We start from the raw sequence: 20895 nt of genomic DNA on the forward strand, positions 1-20895 counted from the left end.
TCAATGCTCCACCCTCACTTTGATGTGGCAAAAAAAATCTATTTCCTGGTTTTGTGAGTAAAGCTTGTGAGCACCTCGGCTGCAGAGTTATCATTTGACCAATGCAGAAACAAGATGTTTCACACTTGTGAGTTTAGTCGACACGTTCAAAGGGTGTTAAAGCGTCTGAGTGTCAGGATCCTTAATAGATCTGATGGTTCCTCTAAATGTCTCAGTTTAAAATAACTTCTGCCTCAGTTCAGCTCTGATCTCAAAGAACAGAGAGATGTGGAGCCATCGACACATCATCATCTGCAGTAAGATATAATATATGATCTACAACAGAAATTTCTACAGCAGTCTGCTTTAATGTTATGATGAAATGTATTTAATTAAAATAAAATGTGTTTTTAAATTATATAACATCAGTAGCACTTCCTGTTTGTGTTGACTGAAATGTGTTAGTCTTATTTATCTCATCTGATACAAACTGATTGTGCTTTTTATTTGAAAAAGTAGTTTTACAAAACTTGTAAAAAATATTGTATAGTTCATGTTACACGTCTCAGCTGGGTCAAAACAATTGCAACAATTGATGTTTATTGATGTCTTTGTTTCTCCTTTCGTCTGAGTTGAAAGCCTGTAAACATGAATAGCGTCAGTGAATGAAGGAACAACCGCCATCTTCTTCCCCATACTCTGTCTCTTTATTACAAATTCTTGAAATCATGAAATCACTTTAGGGGCTCCTCACTTTAGGCATCCTAGTGAAACGCTGTCTGCATTTTGGTTCATTTTTTTTCCTTTTTGATTTAACATGGTATTTCGGTCAATTTCAGTCTAAAAAACACATATAATACACTGGAATGCTAATAATTTATGTGGTGGCTTATACTCTTAAGCAGATTTTCTTGACTATATAAACAAGTGATGACTAAAATCTTCCACTGCATTCACATGTTGAATCATAAAAACTAAACTGATGTTGTTTTCTGTCTGCAGCAGCTCTGAGTTTTGTGATCAGTGCTAAAGGTTTGATCCATGTGTTTGGATACGACGGCAGAAGTGTGAAGATTTCCTGCTCATATGATAGGAGCTATAAGGAAAATGAAAAGTACTTTTGCAAGAATGACTGTGGCTCCAGTGATGTTCTCATTACAACAAAACAGAAAAATAAGGACAAATATTCCATCACTGATGATAAGAAGAACAGAGTCGTCACAGTGACCATCTCTGATCTTCGATCACATGATGCTGGGAAATACTGGTGTGGAGTCAGTAGGCAGTGGTATAAAGATCTCTACACTGAAGTAAAACTGCACATAAAAAAAGGTAAATAATAAGTTAATGTTTTTATATTTCACTAGAGATTCCACAGCAAATTAAAATGAATTAAATGAAGCATCAACATCTAACCATGTTGATATACAATTTTAATCAATGTGTAGTCTTAAATGTAGCTATTATTAGAAGCAAAATGCATTTTCTAATTTTGATTTATCATGTATCTGCAAATCTGAATTAGCTTCAATGTGGAAAATAAATATGTTTACACATCAATGCAGACATATTAATACAATACACAACTGTACTGGTTTATGTTGAATATAAATCTCTATCAAAATAGTATAACTTTGTTTTATGTGAACATTTTGTCTAGTATTTTTTGTTGGTTTATATAGATTATTTTCCTATCAGACAGATGCTGCGACACGGTGAGTAAAACCCAAAGTACTGAGGAAGGTTCAGTGACCATCAGCTGTCCGTACGACTCTCAGTCTGTCGACAAGCTGAAGTTCTTCTGCAGAGGAAACCGGCCCTCCACATGTCTACAGCAGGCAGTGATCACCTCTAGCAACACACAAGATGGACGATTCAGACTCTCTGATGACAGGAAGTCAGGAATATTCACAGTGACCATTTCCAGTCTGACCCTGAAGGATTCTGGGTCGTATCTTTGTGGAGTCCAGAGAAACTCAGGATTTGATGCTTTCACTGCTGTTGAGCTGGAGGTCAAAGGTGAGAGGTCATTCTGCCTTATTAAGAAAAAACTAAGGGATTAATATAAATGTTTATTCTTTACTAATTTAATATTGAATCTTACTAAGTGTACAAATACAACAGTTATTAATATTTCCTTCTCTGGCAGAATTGTTCTGTCTGGAGTCGTACAACATCAGTGGCATCGAGGGACGTCCAGTAACTCTGCAGTGTCCTAATTCAGGACAACAACATGATAACAGGAAGTTCCTCTGTAAAGGAGACCAACACAACAACTGCACAGACATGATGGAGAACCAAACAAAGTTCAAGCTGCTCAATGTCTCCTCCAGCTGTTTCTCTGTGATCATCACTGAACTGGAAGCAGCTGATGCAGGAACATACTACTGTGGTTCAGACTCTCAGCTGAGATTCATAAAGATACAGCTGGCAGTCGGTGAGTCCAGCACAGAGAGAGATAGAATAATATAAAGTAACAAAAAATCTAGGTTAAGGTTGTTTTTTACCACATTGTGTTTTGTATTTTCTCTGACAGTCTCTCTAAATCAAACCAGCTCTGTGGCTCCAACCAGCTCTGCTGAACAGGTTACATCACAGCCACCATCACAGCCACCATCACTGTCTCCATCATCACATAATTCTGGTAAACTCTTGGTTTCTTTCTGTTTATTACTATTTTTATCTCTCTTTTCATTCCAGTTGTTCCAAATCTCCATATGTTCTTGTCTAACTGCTCAAAGCTGCTCTTATGACATAAAGTTTATCCCTTTATTATTAAACTAAAGGTCATTTCAGCTCCTCATTGTAGGATTTAGTTTTATCAGTAGTGAATAGTCTGAAATGATGTAGCTATTTAAATGCTCACCTAAACATCCACACTCACTGAGCATCAACACATTCATGCACTTCACACATTCAGAGTACATCAGTATTACAGAAAGTTATGCCACCATCTTTATTCATTTTGCCCAAGGTCACCTCAAGATGGGGGAAAAAAATCAAGTTCCTCTTTCATTAGATTGAGTCATGCTACTGACTTTTGCGGTGTGGACATTTTCCGGTTTCTGAGTTTTTAGTAGGAGTCAAAAAAGACAACATTCACATCACAGTTCCTGATGATTAATTCCAATTTTTCCCTGAAGTCCAATCTTTAGTTTTTTTGCCTGGTTGTTCATCCTGCTAATTAAATCGGACAGCAATCAGACTTCTGCATGAACGGTTTGCGACCCAAAAGCAACACACAATCACAGAAAAACAGTGACTCAGCAGTTCACTGTTTATGGAAGTGGGACTGTGATGTGATGTACCTCAGTGACACAGACTTCATTCATATTTTTATAATTATAATGTTCAACCATTGTTCAAGTCCAGTTTTACCTTCTTCTGGTGCATATCTCACATCAGTGGCGTAAAAGTTGGATAAAAAAGCCACATGATGGTTCAGACTGCAAACCTTCGAAAACTATCAGATACATATTTGATTTAGCGGCACAGACTGGATTTTTTTGGAAGATGAAAACGATCAAAATAGGGCCATTCAGACTGCCATTGAAAAGTCAGAAATAAGTCACATGTGGGCAAAAAGTGAGGCTTTGGGTTGCATCTGCTCGTTCTGTGAATGTATCCTTAAATGACACTGAGAATTAGTGGGTTGAACTCAAATAAGTTTATTATAAATAAGAGTTAAGAAAACAATTTAAATCGAGTTTAACTTTTAGTGATCACAGTTTATTCACCACATTTAAAATAAGAAACTCATGTTGTCATTCTGTGGTGTTTCTGTGGAGGGCTCTGTGAACCGGCTAACTTCTCCATTTCCTTGTTTTCAGATGTTTCTTTATTCTACGTTCTGCCTGCGGTCTTCGCTCTGCTTCTGATCCTGACATTTGTCCTTTTGCTGGTTTTAAAGTACAAATCAAGAATCAAGCGAGGTACATTTATACAGATTATACACTAACACAGAAATCCCTCACAGAATCACATCATGTTTACTTTGTGTTTTCAGTGGATGGAATCAATGTGAATGTGTTGAACTCTGCTAACAGTAATAATGTGGAGATGAGAATCAATGATGTGAGTAAACAAAACTTCAGCTATAAAATATTTTTTTATGCCTGAAAATAAAATCTTATTTCTTTTACTTCTTTAGATCTATGAGTTACAAGAGGATGTTGTGTACATGAACTCTTCCACTCCAAACATGTTGAGTCATGATGACAATGATCTCTACAACAACATCCTTTAAAGGAGACCTGCAGAAGTTAGGAAACACGTGACCAGTGTTTGTGACAGTAACAGCTCAGTAAAGGAACCAAATGCTGGTGTGTTTTTATTTAGACATGTTTTTAATATTTACGTATTAGTTTTTATGTCAAATGTGACTAAGTGAAGACACACAGACAGAACAAGTCAAACTGATTTGCATTTTGATGTCAACCTGTGTGAAGATCAGGCGATTTGTTCACTGTGTCACAATATGCATGTTTTGGTCCTGTTGTGTTTCTGAAAACAAGAAGGAATTTCAAAAGAAGTTTCAAATAATCATCATAGACAAAACTTATTCACACCTTTTACAGATTTCAATTTTAAATGATCTTAACTTCTGAATGAAAGTAATGTTAACTTTGTGGAGTTTCCCTATGAGTCTCATCTAGGACCAGTAGATGGAGCTAAAGGTTAGTCTCATGTTAGGGCGGCCTTCAAACATGAAACACTGGAGTTCAGTGCAGAAGACAAAGCATCTTCATATCAGAGCAGACATGCAAAAAGTTGATCAGCAATACAAATAAAGATTTTTTTTTCCATTGATTGTTAAGGGTATAAATTATTTTCAGGATGCAGTTTGTAAATGTAAATCAAAAGTGATCAACCAGATTTTCCCAAACTGATTTCTCCCTTTCCTACTAAATTTTAGTAAGTGCTTAAAATGAAGAATATTAAACTCCTTGTTGGATTTTTTTTCCCTTACTTTACTTAAGTGAGGAAGCTCAGTGTTTTTTTTAGGTCAAAGGATAGGCTCATTCTGTGCTGACTTGAAATTTTCTCAGGACTAACAAGCATTCAGTAAAAGATGTACACATGTAAATAAATCAAAATGACAACTACTTAAGATCTGAGTCTCAGCAGTTTTAAATTACTTATTTTGTCCTTTGTCATTCGCTGCCTTCTTGTATTTTTTTTCTGTGTCTTGATTTGCCAGTTTGCTGCCAATCTTCAATTGGCAGCATATGATCGATATTTTCCATCGATCATATGGAAAATATTAGCTTTCATGAGTCAACTTGCAGTTTTATTTATTAGTATAAGAAAGTCATTTCTAACCCCAAAACTTTCATCCACTAACTTTATTTCAACAAAAAACATTCACAGCCAATGTAAGCCACTATAGGTGTACATTCACTTACAAGTGCATCAAGCAAATATCTTATTGGCATGCAAAGTCTAAACGGACAACACTTGGCATCTGTAAGCAAATAGTTGTTACAATTTAAACACTAACATAGTGTACACTAATTCCAACATACAAACATAATTTGAACTGAAACTCTAATATAAAAAGTTCTAAACATTCTAAGAAAAAAAGGGACTGTACAACTGAAGAATGTAAATTCATTTTAAAAGTAGTTAAAATTGTTTAAAATAACCGAGTATTAGATGAATTTTTAAAAATACATTTAAAAAAAAGTATTAAACTATAACCTGGTTATCGTTAACTCAGTTTTTGAATGTTTATGGGGGCTTTTTTTTTGCTCAAATGTGGTATAACATGGTCTTCTCATTAAATATTTGTCCACAAACATCACGACAAAATGGTTAACTGATGTGCGATATATGATTGTTCAAAAATACTTTAGAAGTAAATTGTTTATTCCAAAGATCACAACAAAAGAGTTTCCAACCTGCTGAATTCTCATGTGATTCTTCAACTTTGTCTTTGGAGTAAAGTGTTGTCAAAGAGAACACAGGAAGGTTTCCCTCTTGTATAAACTCTCACATGTGTTTTTAAAGTTTACAGCTTGACTAAATTGTTTCCCAGACATGGCAGCAGAAAGGTTTCTCTTCTGTGTGAACTCTCTTGCATTTTAAGAACAGATTTTTTATTAAATATTTGTCCACAAAGATTACAAAAGAATGGTTTGTCATCAATGTGGATTCTTATGGGGTTGTTTAAATGAACCTTTTCTCTAAAGCTTTGTCCACAAAGATTTCATCTAAAAATGTTGTCCTGTGTGTATCAAAATATGTTTGCCTAGAGATCCACTCTGTGTAAATTGTTTCCCACACATTCCACAAGAGTAACGTTTCTCCCCAGTGTGAACCATCTTATGTTTATATAAAACGGAATTGTCACGAAACCTTCGTCCACATACATCACAACTGAAGGGTTTCTGTCCTTTGTGGGCTCTAATGTGCAAGTTTAAATTTTCTCTTCGAGTAAATCTTTGTCCACAAATGTCACAAGAAAATTTTTTTTCACCTGTGTGGGCTCTCTTGTGGGCATTTAAACTTCCTTTTTGGCAAAAGGCTTGTCCACAGAGATCACAAACGAAAGGTTTTTCTCCAGTGTGGGTTCTTCTGTGAGCTTTTAAAGCACCTTTTTGATGAAAACTTTGTGCACAAAGATCACAAGAGAAAGGTCTCTCTCCAGTATGGATTGTGAGGTGTCTTTTTAAAGTTGTCCTTTGGCTAAAACTTTTCCCACAAATTTCACACGAGAAAGGTTTTTCACCTGTGTGGACTCTCCTGTGTATGTCTAGATCAGATTTATAACTCCATCTATGTCCACAAATATCACAACAGAAAGGTTTCTTCCCTGAGTGGACTCTCTTGTGATTGTCTAAGGAGGTCTTTACCCTAAAGCTTTTCCCACAATCATCACAGAAGTATGGTTTCTGTCCTGTGTGGATTCTCGTGTGCTTCATTAAATTTGATTTCTGGCTAAATGATTTTTCACAAAACTCACAGCCAAAGGGTTTCTCACCAGTATGGGTTCTCAAGTGAACTTGTAAAACTGACTTCCCACTAAATTTTTTATCACAAACATCACAACAAAAAGGCTTCTGTCCTGTGTGGATTCTCAAGTGTTGGTTCAAAGCTGCTTTTAGGCGAAATCCTGTACCACAATGCTCACAAAATAATTTTTTCTGGCCTCTGTGGATTGTCTTGTGTGTGTTTTTGGAGTCAGGATGCTTTACATCAGCATCAGTGAATTCAGTCCCCATGTTGGAATCATCTCCATGACTTTGATTCCTGATAGATTCGTCTTCTCTATAGTCTTCCTCTGCAAATTTGTTGCTTTCTTTTTGGTGTTGATGTATCTGTGAAAATAAAAGGAAAATCTTTATCATCTTTGCAGTTCATGAGAAGTTCCACGACTGCAAACATGGCAAGGTACACCTTCCCACTGAGCAGCTCTGTCCTTATATTGATACAACCTTACTCCAGTACCTTCATGACATGATTGGGCTTCGGGTCCTTCAAGTCAATGCTGAGACTGTGGTTTTCAGCAGCGCCTTTTTTGACCCGCAGTATCTGACGAACATCTGTAACAACCATGGAGATATTATGCAGATAAACTGTAACATTGAATTCAAATTAGGGCTGAAACAATTAATCATATGATTCGAGTACCTCGATTATTAAAATTCCTCGAGGAATATTTATCTGCCTCGAAGCTTTGTTAAATTATGTTTTATTATTTAACGGGTCGTTATTTGCGTTGCGCAGTGCTCTCACTTCCGCCTGAGTTGTTGACGAAATTTGAGTGTTGGCAGCATAACGTCCAATTTTTAAGTTCGGCCTGGGAGGATTTTATTGATTGATGACAATGTCTGAGTTTTTGTCATTTTTCTGGGGACCAACAAGAATTTGTTCTGACACTGTGTAAGTGTAAGAGCACTTGTAACTACGAGTTTAATTCTAGTAATGGGGAACTGAACTAGAGGTTTCTGATAAGACTCTTTGTCAGCTCTCATTTTCTGCTATTCATGTTCAGCTGTGGGTTTTTTTCAACAAAAGCCCAACTGACCTTACCAAGTCAATAAAAATTAAGGTCCTGGCATATCTCAATCAAAGGTATAATGACCCCCAGCATCCAGGAGCGTTGCATCCTTCCTGTACCCAGAACATCCTAGTCCCAGATAACATTCCTGCCTTTAAAAGCTGACTTTAGATCAAAATGATGGAATCAACATATAACCAGGTTAGTAATAATTATCTGATATCACAACATACTTTATATTTATTTATTTGCAGTCTAAGTACTGACTGTTGGCACAACACCTAAAGGAGTCCGTTTGTTCTAAAAGGGAGAGGTATGCAAAAACATAGGATGAGAAGCAATTTCAAAACTTGGTGAACATAAACCAAACTTTCATGTATTGAATAGGTTCCCCTTTAATACAACACCCAGCAAAAGTTTTAAAGAATATCACAGGGACTGAGAATACAAACATCACACCGACTTTCCAACACTTTGTAGAAGGACGCATTTAGAATCTCATTTTAATACCTCAATATGGTTACAGAAATCAACTTCCTTCACAGAAACACAATTATTGTTTTGATAATTATGCCTTTTATCTCATCGTACCTCTGTTTTGACCTGCAGGGGCTCCCGTACATCCATCTCCCATTTTATGCTAATATTTTTCAACAGCAAGAGGCCTGGTCTGAGGACTCCTGCTATGTACAACAGACTGTTTTTCACAACTTCTTCTAAGTCAAGTCGATATAAAAAAATACAAACCTAATCGGTGCAACACAACTTTAGAGTTGAAAACAGACTCCAGTGTTTTGGGTCGTCCATAATCGTCATGTAAAGGCCAGTGGTCTTTGTTATCTGCTCCAGGAATCTGTCCCACAGCCGCCGCCTGCTGCTGCTGCTGCTGCTGCTTCGCTTTGTCCTGCTGTCTCCGCATATCTGTTGTTTAAAAGTGTTTCTTTAAAACTTCCCTAAGCTGTTAGAGCTAAGCTTTGGTCTAAAAACTGACTCGCTGTAGCGCTCAATTACTGGGGGTTTTCTATGAACAGCCTAACACAGACAAAGAAGTCTGATAAGAGACACCGCGCTCCTCGCTTTAAACCCAACTCGTGGATCAGTTCCATAGACACGTAATTTCCTTCCAGTTTAAACGGCAGCGCCCCCTACTGGAAGAAATGAGACGTCACTGTTTGAACGGGATGCAACTTTTAGCTTTCCCAAGAGTTATTGGCTATCTCACTTATCTTATTAGCACTAATTATACAAGTCTGTCAATAACATCGCGGAAAAATACAGAAGTCAGTATTTACTGTATATAAGTTTTGATAACAAAAAAATAACAGGAATATTAATAAGACGTCATTTTAAATAAAAACTGTGTGAAATTGTGGATTTTTCCAAAGGTGTAAATTCAAATTGTTTCATCCTTTTGTTGTAATGCCTGTGGAAGTTGCCATCCGCTCCTCTCGTCTTATCTGTCACTCGATCTCCTCCTGCAAACGTGTAACTAAGCAACAGCAAACAAATTCTCTGGTTTCTCAAGGAGTGCTTCCACTCCTGCACCGATTGTCCTGTTGGTTGATTTTTCTTTTAACTGTACTGTCAGAAAATGAGTTCAGAAATCATTGTGTCTCGGCCGCATTATGACAGCAGAGCTGCAGCTCAAGGAGTCCACCAGAAAAGTCCGTCTTTGGAGCAGGAAGTGCCGCAGCCGTCCTCGGGCTCAGCCACTGCTGGGTATCGCTCTGCTAAATACACACCTGCTGAATGGTTCTCCAATTACCAAACCATCCTTGTACAGGCCGGTACCAACCGCAGAGACGCCCAGAACATCCAGCAGGAGTCCAGAACCTTGAGCCAGGACACCGAGGCTGCAGCTCTGAAGACCCAGGCCACAGGAACGCGTCTTCTTGGAGAGAGACTCCAGGAGATCCACTCCTGGAAGTCTGAGCTGCAGCGGCACATCGAGCTGCTGCAGGCCGACACAGAGTCGCTGCTGATGGTGAAGAAGCGACTGGAGAGGGCGCTGGATGCCACAGAGCATCCTTATGCCATCGCCACCGATAATTTGACCTGCAGAGCAAGAAGACTGGGAGCAGAGCTGGTCAGAGACACTGTGGAGGAGGAACTGCTGAAGGTCAGCAATGCATTCTTACATTACTGTTTGGGTTTCTCTTTAACAGTTTGCCTAGTTAACAGTAATGAGATCATGGTTTATGATACTTTCTTAAATAATAAACAGATGAAATCTACATCAAGGAATATCAGTCATTTGGGCTCCATGGAAATAAGAGAAACTATCTTAAAAGTACTTAATCAAGCATATAACTGCAATTAAAAAGAAATCTACGAATAAATATTTGCCATTTTATGTTGTCCTAAGATTGCTTAATGAGTTATTTTTCATACTCCAGTTTTTCCCAAGTTTACTATGAATATTGACCCTTTGCAATATAGATGGCGAGGTGGTGTCATGGTGGATGCTGGAAGTGAGGGATGGGAGACTGAGGTTGTTTTCCCAAATTGTTTTACCAATATAGCATGGATTCTACCTGTTCAAGTCAAGCTAATTTGTCTGTGAAAGTAACTCAGACTTGGAGCTCGTAGACAGCCGACTGGCCGTCTGGCATACAGGCACCTCACACTGGGCCAATGTGGGTGAGGGGTTTTTTCTAGTCATGATATTATTGGTAGACAAAACTGATAGATCGGCCCAATAGTCATTAATGATTCTGGCCTAGACCAATTACAGCAGCTGACAATCAAGAAATCAATCAATTAGAGAGCTGAGAACATGGAACAACATGGACAGTGGCAAAAATGAAAAGGAGGCACAGAAAGAAACATCTAGAAAGTGGAAAGTTCTTCAGGCAGACTGTGCAAAGGGTTAATAGATAATCTGAAAATCTCCACATGATGAATCTCACAGTAAGATAAGCAGGTTGAATATGTGGCTCTCTGTGTTTTGTAGGAGGTGGACTTGATCAGGAGCATTCAGGCTCTTCTAAAGACAACTGCAGCTCAGGTTGTCGCTCAGATCAAGTAAGTGTAAAACTGGTAACTGTTTCCCTTATGAGCACGGATCCAGTTGGCTTGAAGCCTCTCACTTTAGAAAACAGCATTCCTATGAGTTGATGGTTTCTGTGGGTCAGGAGGAACCGAAGCGCCCAGCAATCATTAGAGATGGACTGGTCTGATAAGTGTCAGGCCTACAGCTTTGACGACACCTGTGGAAGAAACAATAACATGAGTCCAGACACACAGCAGCATCCCAGTTCTGCCACCATGCAGGAGCAGTGAGTTTGACTCTTTAGAAACACCAGAGCTGTGTTCAACTTTTACACACAAGGTTCCCTCTTGTTTACCGCAGCGTTTCTACCCCCTCATCATGGACAAAGTTTACTCAAGACAACCTGTCCATGGCCCTGCAGGAGGATCATGCCACCAAGACTCTCAGGTTAGAGTCACAATGGTTCACTTTGCTGCCAGAGGGATTTTCTTAGACCGCTGAGAACTCAGGGGCTGATGTTTTTGTTTGTCAGAATGCTTGTGGAGCAAATGCTGCAGGACACCACTGAGGATCTGAGGGTCCAATGCGCCAGTGTGGACCGAGCCTTCAGCCTGCGCTGTGAGGACCTTATTGAGGCCAAGACCCAGCTAGAGATGAAGCTGGCTCAGGTGGACGAGCAGACAGACAGAAGAAACAGACTGACAGGTGAAACGTGATTGACTGTTTTAATGTTCCTGTAGACTCTGGAGCAAATTGGTGCCCAGGAGAAGAACATTGAGGTCCTACAGCGGGACGTCCACAACAAGGAGGCTCCACTGAGGGTGGCTCAGTCCAGACTCTACCTTCGCTCTCTCAGACCAAACATGGAGCTCTGCAGGGACCAACCCCAGCTCAGGTAGATGCACACAAGCAGAAACGTCAGCATCATGTCACGTGTCCATGTCCTCATGTATGAACTGTGTCTGCAGTTTGGAGGGAGAAGTGAGGCAGATTGATGCCTCCTTAGAGTCTCTGAAGCAGAAGCTGAGTGAAGCCAGGAGCTCCCTGTCCCGTCTGGAGGAGTCAAGGATGGCTCTAGAGAAGGACATAAGCTGTAAAACCAATTCGCTGTTTATTGAGAGGGAAAAGTGCATGATTCACCGTAAACGATACCCAACCGTCTCAGTACTCTCTGGATACTGAACTTGACTACATAACTTGGGATTGTTCTGCTTGACAGTTTGAACAGTATCATGTGAAAAGTTAAAATCTTGGAACATTGTTTTGTAACCCAAGTCTTATATCTCCACAACTTTATTCTTAACCTGTTTGTTGTTTTCCTAGTGGTTCCCACATATATTGTGTCGCCGTGACTCCATGAACAATGTCTGTAGAGAGTTGACATTTCATAATCAAGGGTATCAATTTACTAAATTTCTCTCAACAAATTCCTTCATTTCCCACAATTTAAGACATGGCATCAACAAATGAGGAGGATATGTGACACAGAGGATGGGTACGAAGTTGTAAAAATTTACCTTTGTCCGCTTTGATTATGCAGGGGTTTCAACAGAGTGAAGTGTGTCTGAGTGTCTGAGAGCCTTTAGTCTTCTTGATGCTGTTTGTTCATTATTGCTATATGACAAATAGCTAAAGTCTTCAAATATTTTTTTTCTTCCACTTCATTACTTTGAACTGTTCTATGAAATAAAATCACATTGCAATAAAATTTTGTTTGTTTGTAACTTGACACTTTGTGAAAAGGTTGATTTGGAGTGAGTACCTTTGCAAGGTGCTTTATTGAACCAGTCACTTTTTCATAGGTTAGAAAGGTAGCTGTAAGACAATAATTTCAAAGCTTCCAGTTAGAAAGCTGCATCTGTCAGTTACCTAAACTTTTCCTAAACTGTAATTAACAAGAAAACACGTAAACATAATCTGTGCAGCAGAACTTTGAGGTTGTAAACAGCCTCCAGGATTTAGTTTTTTACTTCAGCATCTTCAGCCAAAATCTCTCAGGCTGCTGCTTCCTGCTGCTGTCTCCTCATCTCTCTGAGTAGCTTCTCACCTTCAAAGTTAAATTTTGTTAGTTAAATGTCAAAAGAGCTTGTAGTTTGCAACCTACTGACAAATAATCTTCCTTACAGTACTGGTGTTAATCCAAGCGGATCCATCCATAGCATCCAAATGCTATAAATGCACAGCATTTCAGATTCTAGGGAATATGAAACCTATCTCGATTCAAAATAGAAAAACATACAAAAAAAAAAATATATATATATATATATATATATATATATATAAAAATTCCCTTCTCACCCTCCGCGGGTGGTCTGTTTCATCCTCTGAGCTCGGGTCCTCTACCAGAGGCCTGGGAGCTTGAGGGTTCTGCACAGTATCTTGGCTGTGCCTAGAACTGCACATTTCTGGACTGAGATGTCTGATGTTGTTCCTGGGATCTGTTTGAGCCACTGCTCCAGTTTGGGGGTGACTGCCCGAGGGCCCCGATGACCACAGGCACCACTGTGGTCTTCACCTTCGAGGCCTTTTCCAGTTCCTCGCTGAGGCCCTGGTATTTCTCCAGTTTCTTGTGCTCCTTTTTCCTGATGTTGCAATCACTGATGTTGGTATTGCTACATCCACCACAACGGCTTTCCTCTGTTGTTTATCCACCACCACAATGTCCGGTTGGTTCGCCATTACCATCTTGTCTGTCTGGATCTGGAAGTCCCACAGGATCTTAGCTCGGTCATTCTCCACCACTTTTGGGGGTGTTCCCCACTTTGATCTTGGGGCTTCCAGTCCATATTCTGCACAGATGTTCCTGTACACTATGCCCGCCACTTGGTTATGTCGTTCCATGTACGCTTTCCCTGCCAGCATCTTGCACCCTGCTATTATGTGCTGGACTGTCTCAGGGGCCTCCTTGCACAACCTACACCTTGGGTCTTGTCTGGTGTGGTAGATCTGAGCCTCTATTGCTCTGGTGTTTAGGGCCTGTTCCTGGGCGGCCAGGATGAGAGCCTCTGTGCTCTCATCCTGATTCTTGATTCCTGATTCCTGATTCTATATATATATATATATATATATATATATATATATATAAAAACCCTGAGAACTCAGTCAATCTTTAAGGAAGTTTAAACTTCTGTGTTGTGCAGTTTGACAAACTTGAACAAAATGAGTAAATCCCATGTTTAAATCCAGCTGCGCTTGAAGTCTTCTGAAGACTGCGCCATAAATATTTCTCTCCACTAGAGGGAGCTGTCTAGCTTCAATGTGCTTTCTGCTTTTCCTGGACGTCTTCAACTTGTCTTTGTCTTTAGAAGCAGCATTGAAGTATGCAACACAAACACAACTATAAGATGTGGAAAAAGAGAGGAGTTTACATCTGATCACAGTGACGTGTAAGTTTTACAGTGAGCTTGACGTTAATCACTACATTAAATACAACTAATTTGCAGTTTTGGGCTACAAAATGTATTAGATTTAATGTGCCAGGTTTCACCTGTAGATTAAAGTCTACAGGTGAAACCTGGCACATTAAAAGCACATTAACTGATGGAGGATCTTCTTTTTCCAAGAAGTCTCTGAGAAATAATTTGTCTCTATTCTTAGAAAGGTTCTGCAGTAACTGAGGAGGTGCCACGACTGAGGATGTTATGAAACTCAGCCTCAGCCGCACAGTGTAGTTATCAGTGCAGGTTGCTGCTGAGCACATCTTATGCCACCCCTAAATGTTAGTAAGATGCATTGCCATGGATATACATGCAATAGTTTGTAAGTAATTAAAAGGTTAAGAAACTCAAGGGTGAAATTTCACATTTTATTGAGACTCAGGGGCTTTGTAAAAGTCTGTACAAGTAAATAAAGGGACAAAAGCCAAATTTGCAATCTTTTATAATTTAGGCTCATATGTTGCACACGTGGCCGGCCCATTAGTGGTTGGTGTAAAACTTTATGCAGATAAGGTTTCACAGGGGGTGCTCTAGTTATTCTACTCATAATAACAACAAAAAGCAAGCCAGTCTATTTTGCTTGCAGCTTTTTAACATTTAGATTTCACGGTTCAGTTTCCGTTTTGCTGATTTTCTTTTAAAGAGCAGCCTGGAAGGGAAAGCAGAAACGTGCAACTAAGATGAGAGGGACAGAAGTGCTTAAGTGAATAAAAATGGGAGGGATTGATGAAGTTGCAAAATTTGAGGGAGTGACAGAAAAAGAAAGAGGGAGGGAAAAGAGAAGAACAGAAAGACGAGCAGGACCAAAGTCCCACTTTCCTCTCCCTTCTTTCTCCCAGTGACTCCAAGGTGAGATCAGCAGATTGGTGAGTTCCACCTCAGCACTTTGCTGTCTGCTTTCTTTTCTTCAACTTTTCTCAAAATGGTAGGAAGAATCATGCAGAGCACTACATAAATAATATTTAAAATTATGCTTTTAATCAGCTTAATTTATCACTTCTTACTGACCAGAGCATTTCTTTACATCTCGAATGTTTTATCACTTCTCACTGACCAAAGCATTTCTTTACGGTTCGAATGTTTTGTTGTTTTTTTTTGGGGGGGAGGGGGGTTTATGTGTGAGAAAAAAGAATTTTATGACAGTGTTTATTTGCTTTTGTCTCTGTTGGCTAAATGCGAGCAGCTAAACTTGAGGGTTTGTGGGAAGCCAGAGTTTCCGCTGGCTGGATGAAGAGACTACTTTTAGCTTCGGTTATTACACCCTGCGCCCTGACTGGTCCAGAGTACCTCTAAGGCATCTTATTGTCCTTTATTTGACCGATTATTTTTAAAATAAAATAATTTAAAAAAAGCACAAACCATAAATCTCTCAACTTATTGTAGAGTGCCCATTAAGACTTTAAGGGAAAAAAATTCTAATTATATGTTTGTCAGGGTGTGGAATGTCAGCTTCATGTCTGTGCGTGATTTTGAGGAGTTTTGTGGTGAAATTTATTTGGGGTCTCAACCTTTTTTTTTTTTCTGTCACATTTTCATCATCCCTCCTTCTCTCCCCCATCTGCGTCTCTGTCCCCACAGCAAGCATGCTGTCCCTGAGCTCCCTGTCCATCCTCCTCGTCCTGCTTCTCCTCCACCCCTCACAGCTGTCTGCGCAGGAAGTGCAGATACGTCTCGCGGGCGTGGGTCGACGGAACGCAAACGAGGGACGTGTGGAGGTGCTCTACAACGGATCCTGGGGCACAGTGTGCGACGACGAGGTGGATATTAAACTTGCCAACGTGCTGTGCCGGCAGCTGGGCTTCCAGCGCAGCTTCACCTGGGCTCACAGTGCCAAGTTTGGCCAAGGACAAGGTAAGGGCAAACAGAAGCAAGTAAGCTCCTCATCCAGCACTGCCTTTAAAAAGCGTCCACATGCAAACTTTCCAGATTTGTCACGTGATAACCACAGGTTTTAATGAGTTTTATTACTTTATGCATGACAAGGTTGGGCAGATTTGTCAGGTAGAAGAGAAATGATGCATGGTTTTAAAAATTTCTGTGCAGCTTTTGCTCATCTAGACGTCCGCTCTTCTGTGAGCACTAAAGTCTTGCCGTGACTGCTTGCCAACTCGCCAGTTGGATTTGGAGCTGGACTTTAACTTGGCTGTTCTAAAACTTTAATGTGCTTTGATCTAAACCACTCCATTGTATCCACTGTGGCTGTATGTTTATAGTCGCTGCTGGATCATGAGCCACTGGTTTATTCTAGGGGCTTTTGCAGCAGTCCTCTTCCACCATATTTCTGCCTTTCACTTTTCCATTGTAAATTTCTACCAGTTTCCTTTTACCTGCTGAAGATTGCCATAGCCCCCAAAATTATGATGTTACCCCTGCCGTGTTTTACAGGGTTGGTGTTGAGATCAGGCTGAAGAACTGTTATCATTTCTCCCACACGTAGCATCTTGCTGCTTTGGCCAAGACATTCAATTTTGGTTTTAGCCAACCAGAGCCCTTCCTTCTGCATATTTGCCATGTCCTCCTCATGGTCCGTGGTTAACTCTTACCAGGATTTAGTGATTTCTTTTGTCAATGGCTTTATTCTTCTTCCCACTCGCTTATTAAGATCTGATTGGTGGAATGGAGTGGATTTTTTTGTCTGCTTCTCCTTACCTAGCCTGTCACTTTAGGGCGGCCATGTCTTGGTAGGTTGGCACTTTGTCCCATAAAATGTCTGCTTTCATGTTATTTGTTGAGCAGAACTCACCGAGATGTACAAAGCTGAAGGAATTGTTTCATAACCTAACCCTGCTCTAAAACTGTCCTCATGGACCCATTGTGACGTTTTGGCGGTGATGGTTAAGAGGACAGGCTTCTCCACAGCTTCCCAAAAGAAAATCTTCTGTGTTCCTTGGTCTTCACTATGCCAATTGTTCTCGGACAAGACATTTGAATTAAAATTGAGATTAACCTCTTATCCCCTTAGCTGTCAGCGGTCAGCACTTACATTCAAGTCAATGGGTCCATATGTACACCGGTCTCATCTTCATGTCATGTTTTGAAGGTGACCGTGAAATAACACAGAGTATATTATAGTTGACATGAACCCCTTAACTGTTACTTTCAAAATGCTAACATGTTCAGGCTCCAACATACTTTGCCCAAAGCCAAACAGTTGATGCGCAGTCACATGGTTTCGGACCATTCACATTAGCACACACCTTTCATGCAATAGCGCAGGCACCTCTTCCGCTTCAGTATTTGTCCTGCTGCTACTACTCGATGGGGTCGAGTAGTAGCATCTTCTCTTTTGCTTTTACAAAACGGCCATGGAGCTAGCACCATTTCTGCAGACAGCCTCCTCCGTGAACAACAGCGACAGTAAAGGGGTTAAAAATGTTCTGAAAAACTTTAGTTGCCTTTCATGCATTTTACAACTATATAAATCACATACCGTCCTAATAAAACAGTGTTATAAACTGTGAAGAGGTATGAATGTTTTAACATTGCACTTTATTAAATTTTTTTATGAATAACTGTTTTATCTCATAGGTCATATCTGGTTAGACACTGTGCGCTGTCAGGGCTCAGAGACCTCTGTTGCACAGTGTCAGTTCAGTGGTTGGGGAATCAATGACTGCACCCACACTGAAGACTTGGGCGTCATTTGCAGCCCAGAAAGAAGACCTGGTTTCCCCCCTGCCATTTTAGAAGAGACAGCTTCATCTTCAGGTCAAGGGCCAAGCCAGCAGAGGCAAAGAAACTCGCCGCCACCGCCGGTGCAACCTGCGACCCCGGCAAACTCCTACTCAGCAAGAGGCCACGAGATTGCCCTTCATCGCAGCACGTCCTCCGCCCGTCGCAGCAGCGTCTCGCCCCGGGAAAACGGCCACGAGATTCAGATCTCGAGGCGAAATCGAGACGGCTCGAGAGCAAGCCAGCAGGTCAGCCCACCGCTGCCGCGAGGCCACCAGCTGCCCTCGCGCCTCGCAAACAGCGACGCCTACAGGCAGAGGCAAGAGGCGGCGAGGGCAAGTTCTCAGACCGTAAGGCGCGAGCCTGGAGTGCAGGCGAACAGGCAGCCACAACCTCAACCTCCCGCCCAGATCCACTCTGACCGGAGGAACGACAGGGATCAGCAGCTGAGCGGAAACCATGTGGAACCAGACCCAGTTTATCCAGACGTGGATTTGGAGACCGATGTTCAATACACACAGGTGAAGACACACACTCGCAGCCATGTAACACACCCAGTCTGGTTTGGTACCAATTTCAACTGAAATGTCATTTGCGGTGCTGCAGCCCAGCAAGCATATATATAATTAGAGACATACCTAAAACCTCAAGCTTCTCCAGATACACTTCTCGGGCACCGAGATGTTCTGAAGTTTAGCCTAACCACCGGTGGCTCGTCTTCTGAAGGAAACATCTCGGATTAGAGGAAATTGAGCCGTTTGTCATTCACGCTCGCATTTCCCCCTCCCCGCCCTGTCTTCCACTTGCGGGCATGACATTTTCTCACCAGTTTGTAAGCATCCTGACACATTTCACAAACTATGCGTTCACTGTTAGTTTCCTTCCTGCTGCCCAGAGCACGGCATGTGCCTGATTAGAGAAGGTGATGACTAAGGCAAGTTATCTTTTTTGTTGTTTTTGTCGTGATTGCGTGCCGTCCGCTGCTGTTTGTTCAAACAAAGCAACAACGGCTCGCGTGAGAGGGAGTTTTTATTGCCTCACTGGTTCCTCACTGAAAAAGTTGAGGTCAGAGTCCTAAAAGATATATATATATATATAGAGAGAGAGAGAGAGAGAGACAAAGTTATATAGTACGATAAAAAAATATCTACTTATTTGCTTAAACCCCCCCACAGGGATCTGAAAGGATTTACCTGGAGGAGGCTCGTCTTCGGCCCGTGCTGTCCGGCAACCATGGTGGTCTGGTGACAGAAGGAGTCCTGGAAGTGAAGCATGCTGGGAAGTGGCGTCATGTGTGCAACAAGGGATGGGACCTGAGCAGCAGCCGTGTCGTGTGCGGCATGCTGGGGTTTCCGGCAGCTGAGTCGTTTGACCAAAATCCTTACAGGTAAGTATGTGAGAGTGGGCGGCACAGACGAGGTCGTGGAAAGGAGGCATCGGCAGAAACTTTTATTTGCTAAAGGTCTATTTTATGAAGAAGGGATGGGAGGTTACAGTTCGTGTCCTGTTTGCTGGTTCAGTGTAGTAGAGGTCAACCGAAGCAGCTGTCATTTGTCCAACCGCACTTGGCATGTCATGTCCACGGTGACATTACTAAGGTCCCTTGGTCCGCCAGGTCTGCCTCCCTCATCAACCTCATCTCAGACCTTTAAAATAGCTCTTCAAAGCATATAATTAATGTCAGAGTCAGACAGTAAAATTATCATCCGTCTCGTGATGTCTTTGCATATGCAGTGCTGCAAAAAAACCTCTTGGTTTTTACATGTTTCAGATCATCAAACAAGCTTTCTTATAAGACACACGTAATACATTTCATTTATTAAATAAATATTCAACTCAAACCAGCCCTGTGTGGAAGGGTAATTGCCTCTAAAACCTAATTACTGGTTAAGTGCCCCTGGGCTGCAGCAACTACCATTTCTGAGGCTTTTAAATCACTGTGGATGAATTTAGACCCACTCTTCTATGCAGAGTTGTTTTATTTTACATATTTAGGTATTTATGGTCTACTTAAGGTGGCCTAGTCAATAGATTTTGACTAGGCCTCTGCAAAACCTTCGATTGTTTTGTTATTGATCCATTCAGAGCTGAATTTGTAGGCGTGCTTCTGCCGCTGCATCTCCCAAATATGCTTAAGCTTAAGGTCACAAGCAGATAGCAAGACTTCATCTTCAGGGTTTTTTGCTATAGAGCAGAATTTATTGCTTTAATGATGATAAGTCAAAGACATCCTGAAGAAGCAAAGCAGCCCCAGACCCTCACAATACCACCATCATATTTAAATGTAGATATGATGTTCTTTTTCATGGAAAGCACGTTATAAAAAGCTCTGCTTTTGTCTCATTATTCAATAAAATCAGTTTTTGAAAGTCTTGGGGGTCATCTAGCCTGGTTAAAAAAATAAATAAAAATAAAAGCAGCCCCTTGTTTTACACTTTGCTTTGCTATTCAATATTTGGAAGCGTGGTCAACACAGAGCAGACCATATAATGAATATAATTCTAGAACAGCACAGAAAATTGCTGGCCAAGTTGAAATTCTACCAAAGGAATCCAAGTCAATGGGAGAAAGCCCACCCTGAGCCCATGAAGCGAGATTAGAATCGGGCAGAATAACGCATGAAGCCAATGGCCAGGCTAGATCTCATTGTGGGTTTTGGCAAATGTGAGACGAGCCTTTGTGTTCTTTTGGGTCATCTTCACCTTGATCTCTCCCCTGGATGCCGTTTTTTCCCACTATGTCTTAAGCTGGGGTATGTAATTTTATTAAAAATATATATATTTTTACATATTTGTTAAAACTCTCACTATGTT

General features: G+C 40.7%; 4 protein-coding genes across 6 annotated transcripts in view; 3 read left to right on the forward strand and 1 right to left on the reverse strand.

Annotated features, from left to right (window-relative positions):
* Positions 1-42: 42 nt before the first annotated feature.
* LOC108166258 (polymeric immunoglobulin receptor-like) lies at positions 43-5089 on the forward strand. 2 transcript variants are annotated; one of them, XM_081605829.1, is made up of 8 exons: positions 43-296; positions 982-1311; positions 1678-1998; positions 2129-2416; positions 2516-2623; positions 3810-3911; positions 3986-4053; positions 4130-5089. In XM_081605829.1, exons 1-8 carry the CDS (start codon positions 266-268, stop codon positions 4223-4225), a joined length of 1344 nt encoding a protein of 447 aa, XP_081461955.1. In that variant the 5' UTR covers positions 43-265; the 3' UTR covers positions 4226-5089. The 2 variants fall into 2 exon arrangements, with proteins under 2 accessions (XP_081461955.1, XP_081461960.1); XM_081605834.1 differs by having other exon boundaries at positions 985-1311.
* Positions 5090-5306: 217 nt separating this feature from the next.
* On the reverse strand, positions 5307-9139 carry LOC103464020 (uncharacterized). 2 transcript variants are annotated; one of them, XM_081605821.1, is made up of 4 exons: positions 8729-8868; positions 8573-8661; positions 7429-7523; positions 5307-7298 (listed from the first exon to the last, which is right to left on the reverse strand). In XM_081605821.1, the coding sequence occupies exons 2-4, from the start codon at positions 8613-8615 to the stop codon at positions 6192-6194; spliced, it is 1245 nt and encodes a 414-aa protein (XP_081461947.1). In that variant the 5' UTR covers positions 8616-8661; positions 8729-8868; the 3' UTR covers positions 5307-6191. The 2 variants fall into 2 exon arrangements, with proteins under 2 accessions (XP_081461947.1, XP_081461944.1); XM_081605818.1 differs by lacking the exon at positions 8573-8661 and having other exon boundaries at positions 8729-9139.
* A 126-nt stretch (positions 9140-9265) lies between these two features.
* On the forward strand, positions 9266-12702 carry tekt4 (tektin 4). Its single transcript, XM_008406202.2, has 7 exons — positions 9266-10100; positions 10935-11005; positions 11116-11259; positions 11334-11420; positions 11506-11641; positions 11714-11868; positions 11942-12702. The coding sequence occupies exons 1-7, from the start codon at positions 9573-9575 to the stop codon at positions 12153-12155; spliced, it is 1335 nt and encodes a 444-aa protein (XP_008404424.2). The 5' UTR covers positions 9266-9572; the 3' UTR covers positions 12156-12702.
* Positions 12703-15171: 2469 nt separating this feature from the next.
* Positions 15172-20895, forward strand: part of LOC103462103 (lysyl oxidase homolog 4-like) — a 31786-nt gene continuing 26062 nt past the window's right edge. The window contains exons 1-4 of the mRNA XM_008405026.3: positions 15172-15276; positions 15989-16261; positions 17939-18603; positions 19258-19469. Of these exons, the coding sequence (XP_008403248.1) occupies positions 15994-16261; positions 17939-18603; positions 19258-19469 (1145 nt within the window). The 5' untranslated portion in view covers positions 15172-15276; positions 15989-15993. The remainder of the gene's footprint in view (positions 15277-15988; positions 16262-17938; positions 18604-19257; positions 19470-20895) is intronic.

This window comes from Poecilia reticulata, chromosome 1 (genome assembly GCF_904066995.2).
Source record: "Poecilia reticulata chromosome 1, P_reticulata-male-v2, whole genome shotgun sequence".
Taxonomy (NCBI): Eukaryota; Metazoa; Chordata; class Actinopteri; order Cyprinodontiformes; family Poeciliidae; genus Poecilia; species Poecilia reticulata.